The 7,760-nt window shown below is 23.7% G+C and overlaps 1 protein-coding gene across 1 annotated transcript; it reads left to right on the forward strand.

Moving 5' to 3' along the window:
- Positions 1–1,600: 1,600 nt before the first annotated feature.
- On the forward strand, positions 1,601–5,588 carry LOC137838478 (UPF0496 protein At3g49070). The gene is made up of 2 exons (XM_090300989.1): positions 1,601–1,637; positions 4,579–5,588. Exons 1-2 carry the CDS (start codon positions 1,601–1,603, stop codon positions 5,586–5,588), a joined length of 1,047 nt encoding a protein of 348 aa, XP_090157115.1.
- The last annotated feature ends 2,172 nt before the right edge of the window (positions 5,589–7,760 follow it).

Genomic DNA, 7,760 nt, shown 5'->3' on the forward strand with positions numbered 1-7,760 from the left:
TGTAAATTGATTTTGATTTTCTAAAACCATTTATATGTCACTGCATAATTTCATGTGACCAAAATATGTTAAATATCTAATAAATTATTATATAGGTTAAGATCAAATAATATATTAACTAGTTTATATATGTTATGTTAAGTAATTTAGATATATTTTAAATTGTTTAGTAATTTTTGTTAAATATAATATATGATATTGAACTAGCATGTTAGAGAAAGATATTCGAGGAGGCTAAATTGGTTTGTGTTAAGATGTGTAGCTTTCTTGTTGGAGAAGAAGGTTGAAGTGAATATGAACTCAATTCAAACGATCAAATAATTAAGTGTGTTGTGCATGGTTACAAAAATCAAAGAAATGTACATGATTAGTGTAGCTGGTTAGGAATCTCGCATGTAACATGAACAGTGGAGATTCTTGCAAATAGCAAAGGACATTATTGAGAATGCACATGTGTCACTGTGACTTTTCCATGCTTTATCTGCACTTGAAGGGGGAAGAAAAAACCATAATTTTGCCATTCGACACTCGCAATCAATGATATTCATTAGAAACAAATGAGAAGTTCACTCGTCTTTCCATCTGTATAAACATTGCAAATTCAAAACCAAACAATACAGTACTGAAGTAGAGACTTTATTTTTTTAAGTAGAAAAAGACTTTGAGGGACATATAATTTTTATAGAATTTTTTTTATAAGGATTGAAACACCTTAAAGTGTTTTAAATTTATTTAATTTATTCATTTCTAAAAAAAACCTTTAAATTTAAGAATATTTATAAAATAAAATAAAAAATTAAAATTATGAAATGTTATTATTATAAATTAGACTCACTCACAAATTACATTATTTTAATAAGTTTAAATCCAACTTTGAATTGATACTTGTCTATACTTTCTATTCTAAGTCATATATACATTAATTTAACACATAAAATTAATATCAATTTAGTCAATATTAACTTAAATAAATATCATAAAAATTATATTAATGTCATATAAACCTAAGCTAACTTAATTAAATATTAAAACTAAATTACACTAACTAAACTTAAGTTGATACTAACTTAAATAAATATAAATATTAAAATTGAATAAGATTAAAAGTAAATAAATATTAAAAATAAACACTAATTTAAATAAATAAAAATATTGGACAATTTAGTGTTGATATTTTGTTGACATAACATTATTAATAATGTACTGATTTATTAAATGGCTTCAAATGAAGAAAATATATAAACATGGGAAGGGTATAAGTTAACTCATATATTTTATATTAACCATCATTAAGAAATATGAAGAGAGCTATATGTTTATATCAATCATATATTTTATGATAGTTGTGCAAGCTTGCAAATTTATGTAACTGGAATAAGGACAGCACATATAAATAAGATTAAAATATAGAGAAAAAAAGCTGAGAGGAAAATAGGGATATTTTTCAGCATTAAAGCTTGCAAAGTACTTGGAAAAGTAATCAAAACATATGGCCTCTCATGGAGAGAGGCTTTAAAAGCAAACAATGCAAACATGTTTATCAACTTCAACACCATACAATTAATAATACAAGTTTGTTGGAATTGAAGATCAACCAACCATGCTACCAAAACTAAGAGCTCCTAAAGCCACCCAAGGTATGTTCTTAGAACTTCATCTTTTCATTTCACTATATATTGTCTAAGAACATTAAAATTCATATCCTTGCTGCATCTTCTTCAAACATTCTTTGCTTAATTATTTAGGAAATGTTTTGCTTGGCTTAACCTATTTCTGTCTTTATTCAAGGCAAAGAAGAACAATAAGAAAAAAAACATTGTAGAGATTAATTAACTATATATATATTCTCTCTGTTCATCCAAGAAAACCTAAATGTTATGCTCCTAATTAGGAATCAATTAAATTATTTGGTTCTATCTCTCTCTCTCTCTGAAAGCACCTAAAGTAAATAACTACACAACAATTTGAGGCTTTGCTCAATTATTTTGTTGTATAATAAGTCATTTTTCTTTTTTTCTGGATAAATACGTGTAAAAGCTTCTACTCCCACATATTTGAGATGTTTCTATTTCTTGTTTTTTTTTTCCAGCTTTTCTTTCTTCTTTTATCTCTAAATAATTAAGGAGTTAAAATTTTGTACAACAATTTTAAGGGACATTAATAATAAAAATATTTGTATTATGATTATAAAATAAAGAAAAATGACTAACATTAATTCTAAAAGAAAATATTTTGAGTATCTGATAAAATTTACAATTATTCAAGTCCGTATTTATTTTTTCTAGAATTTCAATATTATTTTAAATATAGAATGATTATTTGCAAATAACTTTTTGTTTTTTTATCTAGTACTTTATTACATTTTTTTTGTCATAAAGTTTATAGTTTAATTGAGATATTTAGATGATATTTTAATCAGAATTTGTTTGATTTAAGTTAAAATACTATTAATTTATAATATTTATATTAAACTGATGGAAAAATAATTATATATAGTTTAAATAAATAGAATATTTGATAACTTACATTTTTTAACATATTTCTGAATCAATTTTTAAATTTTACAGAAATCTATATAGTAGATATATGCATATAATTTTTTTAAAAGTAAATTAACGTAGTTATACTAATATTTATTTTCATGATTTGTTTTGATTGTATAATTAAAATAAGCATATAATAAGTTTATGAAAGATATTTACAATATTTTTATATAAAATTAAAATTATTAGAAAATTATGAAATAAAAACCTTAGAGAGAAAAACAATAATATATATATATTATAGTGACTAAATTAGATAACATTTTAGAAACTAAAAAAAAACTTTTCGTTTCTAAATTAGTTTCTATTATTGTTAAATGATTTCTAAATCTATAGCTATCAAGGTTTTTTATATCAAATTTATAATCTAAATAATTGGTAGTTAAAACATTGGTAACTAATTAGATATAATTTAAAAACTATTTAACAATAATAGAAACTAATTTAAAAATTTTTTTATTCTCTAAAATGGTCTCTAATTTAGTCACTATAACAACTAATTATTTTTTTTCTCTAAAATTAGTTTCTATTTCATGATTTTCTTGTAGTGATATATATATTAGTAAGTGATATTATTCTAACCATAGATCATTAATTTAATTGATATTAATATTAATATTATATTGTTTCGATATTTTTAAACGATGTTAATGTACTACTTTACTCAATAACTTTTACAGTAATAACAAATATAAATGCTTTTTTATGACACTTGATTACTTTATTAATTAAATGATATCTAGTATAAATGTAATTTCAATATAAATAATATCTAATTACAAATATTTTTACTTCTTAAATTTTAAATTGATTAACACTCAACATAATCTTTAAGTATACAAATAATTTTAAATTTATTATGAAAAATATATTTAATTTTTTTTAAAATTAAATTGAATTTTATTTAACAATTGTCCACAATATTTTATTTATTCATTTATTTTTATTAAATAACTTATAATATGTAAATTACATTTATTGAATATAATTAGTTTTAAGATAATCAAGAAATATCAATATTTAGTACAATTTCCCAATTAATAAAACGAATTTACTTAGATTCACATGTATTCATTTCTATTTGATATTTCTTTATTAATACTTCAAAAAAAATTCTATGCATTCATAACTTATGAATTTAGTTCAAACAGAGCCTAAGCTTCTCACCCCGATGAGCTATTTGTAAAGCAATTGTTAATAAAGAAAAAAATATTACTGCTAGAGATATATAAATGAAATCATAATAGAAATAAAAAATAAATAAATAAAATAGTAGAACTTCTCATATATTGCTTGATAAAACCCTTTTTGAATTTTTTTACCACTTCAATAATTGAAAATGAAAAAATCGTAAATAATATCAACAAACAAACTTTCAATGCTAACTATTACACAAAATATGTACAAAAACATTCAAATAAAATGAAAAAAACAAAAAACTCAACTTACATAAAGAATAAAAGATTGGATGACTTTGTAAAATAGAAGTTAAATTGGCTACTTTAGAATGAGACAATAAAAATGAAAACAACAATATATACAATGGTAAATTTATAAATGAGTTGATCATATGAGTTTTCTTTTATGAAACTTGAATATTAATGTATTATTTTCTTTTAATTTAAATAAGTACAGATAATCAAAAACATATATTTACATCTGTAATATCAATTTGAATGATTAAACTATGAAAAACATATTGATTATAATTCTCTTAAGTTACATGATTTTTATGAATTAAAAATGAAAAAATTTATTTGCATGTATGGAAATTAATTTCAAAGATTTATTTTGCAAAACTCTTTATTTAAATTTAAATTATAAATTTAAATTAATACATATATATATATATATCAGTATTATTAATTAATTTCAATAATAAAGTATTGTATATTGTCATGTTCAAATTATGCTTGTTACTAAATAATTTGAATTACATTATATGATATTATGACATAACTTCCTTGTGCATTTCTTGTTTATTCTATCATATATATAAGGACACATTTTAAGTAAATTACATTTCTAGTTTCAGATGCAAAACAACCCAAAGATTTATCAAAAAGTGTAAACTTCCATGAGGAATACCTAAGGGCTTTAAGATCAAAATCCTATGTTGATTTCTTTGACAAAGCTCAATTACTTGCTCACCAACCTTCCATTTATTCCAACCAGAATAAATACTCAGAAACCCTCCTTGAACCAGGCCAAGAAACTGTACACAACATTATTGATACAACAATCCTTTCACAGAAATCAGAACTAAAGAATCTCATGCTCGATTACTTTGACATCAGTGCTGAGGCTTCACTCATTTGCAGCCATCTTCTAAACACCATCAATCAAGTTCAATGTAATTACAAATTCATAGAAAGAGCTCTAGAAATCATGGATAATGATGATGATGACTCACAACAAAAGTTGAAGCTTATCATTGTTAAGCTCAACTCATCCATCTTAACTAACCCTTTTTCAGACCTCAAGTGCCATGACTTCAAGCTCATTAGTGATGAAAACGCATCAGTGTTGAATCGTTTGAAATCAATGAGAAAAATGCTGGAAAGGAACTTTAAGCTAAAGACATATCTGAAGACATCAGAATTTTGTGATCTTGTAGGGTGTGACATAGTTGCTATAACAACACGTACTTTAACTGCACTAGTCACCCCAACAATTCTCAACTTTACATGCAAGAATCTTGAGAAGGAGCTTCCAAGGTTTTCAAGGAGGTTTCTTGGTAAAGTTTGTGAGCAGCTTGAGATAGCAGCTAAGGGAACTTATATATTAAACAAAGACTTGGATACAATGAGTAGACTTGTGGATCGGCTTTACGATGACATTGAACATATAAGGGCAAAGATACAATTCTGTTTGGACAAGAAGATTCATAAATTCTCTCTGCAAATAGTGAAGGAGCTTAGAAAAAGTGATGATGGATTTAGGAAAACAGTGGAAGAACTCAAAGAGCATGCGTGCTTGTGCCTTGTCACAATTAACCGATCAAGAGATTTGGTTACTAAGGAAATGACAAAAATGGCTGCATAAGGCATTGGAATCTAGACATGTATGAATATTCTGCAATGTGATTAAGCAGATTAGTTTATTTTTCTTTAAATTATTATTATATTACTGCGATCGGGAGAATTTGTTTCTGTATATTTCGACATAGATTAACCTAATTCAGAAATGAAAATGTCTATTACTACATTTGAAGTTCATCTTAAAGGTCAAGGTCTTAGTGACGAGGATTAACTTCTTTTTTTTTGAAAATGTTTGAGAGATACTTCAATGTCTGAATATAGATAGAAAAACAGAAATAGACGAGTGAAGTAATAGATGCATATGTGATATGATGAGACTACGAGGGAGATAAAGATATGTAAAAGGTTTTAACACAACAACAAAAATTATTTTTAGTAGGATTATATTTAGCGTTTCCGACGGTTTTAACCTCCGTTAACACTAAAAAAATCATGAAATATAAACTAATTTTTAAATCCTCGTAAAGTGCATTACACGCAGTTTGTTTTTTCTGGAAAATCCAGTGTCGATAACTAATTATCGACAGTTTCTACGAATCCCTGAAAAATAATCACTTTCCGGTGGTTTTGAAATCCCTGTTATTCCCGGCAATTTGAAAACCTCCGTTATTCCTTATGGTTTTAAAACCCATATTATTCTCGACAGTTTGAAAACCCTCATTACTTCCAGCAGTTTGAAAACCCTCGCTATTCTTAGTAGTTTGAAAACCTCTGTTATTTCCAGTGATTTGAAAACCTCCGTTACTTTTAGAATGTGCATATATTAAAAAGTAAGTGACAAATAATAAAAATGATAAACCTATATCTATCTCTCTATATATATACTTCTATTAAGTTAGCACGTCACATAAAAAATTGATGATGAAACTTGACTTTTAAGTATAAGTTCAAGAAGTAAAAATAGGTTAGGTTAGAGATAATATGTAAAACTTGAGCAATGAGTCGTGTTCCATGAGACCATGATCCTCTCAAGTAAGGGTGGTCATGGATTGGATTTTGAAAAATCCAATCCAAATCCAAATATTTGGAATGGATTTTAAATCCATATCCATATTTTTTATAAAACTAATTTGGATTTTTACATAATCCAAATCCAAATATTTGGATTGGATTTTAAATCCAAATCCATATTTTTATAAAAACAATTAATTGAATTTTAAATTTATATTTTTTAAAAAAAACTTACAATATTAATATAAAATTATACAAAAAAAAATTAATATTATATAAATATAAAAAAAATATCATAAAATTATAATTTAATAATATCAAAATTTATAACTACTATTCTAATAATTCTTCCTTATCCTCAAAACATAAATAAATGTTTAAATATAAAATTGTCAAACTTTGAAAGCTTACCAATACAAAACTGCACTCATGGATTGGATTTTGTAAAATCTAATTCATATCCAATCCAAATCCAAATATTTGATTTTAAATCTAAATTCATATTTTTATAAAAAAAATTAAATTGGATTTTTAAATTAAATCTATATTTTCTAAAAACTTACTATAATATTAATATGTAAATAAATTAATATCATATAAATATTAAGAAAATATAATAAAATTATAATTTAATAATACTAAAAATTAACATTATAGTTTCAGTGATACAGAAAAAAATAATTGTATACAATTACAAACTAGACATAAAATTGGTGATTTTTTTTTAATTTTATTGCTAAAGTAATGAGTGTAAAAATCAACCATTGAATTTATATTTTACTGTATAGAATATCCTTTAAATGTAAATATATTTTTTGATAATTTTGTTTGGTATATTACTGTTTGCTTATGGTCCCTAAGGGTGGTCATGGATTGGATTTTAGAAAATCCAATCCAAATCTAAATATTTGGATCAGATTTTAAATCCAAATCCATATCTTTTTATAAAACCAATTTGGATTTTTATAAATCTAAATCCAAATATTTGGAATGGATTTAAAATCCAAATCCATATTTTTATAAAAAAAATTAAATTAGATTTTAAATTCAAATTCATATTTAAAAAAATTAACATAATATTAATATAGTTATATGTAAAAAAGTTTAATATTATAAAAACATTAAATAAATATAATAAAATTATAATTTAATAATACCAAAATTTAAAGATAACATATTCCATAAATTCTTAACATTCAAAGTATATCTACCTATAATACTTTAA

Source organism: Phaseolus vulgaris, chromosome 4, assembly GCF_051622355.1.
Source record: "Phaseolus vulgaris cultivar YP4 chromosome 4, ASM5162235v1, whole genome shotgun sequence".
Taxonomy (NCBI): Eukaryota; Viridiplantae; Streptophyta; class Magnoliopsida; order Fabales; family Fabaceae; genus Phaseolus; species Phaseolus vulgaris.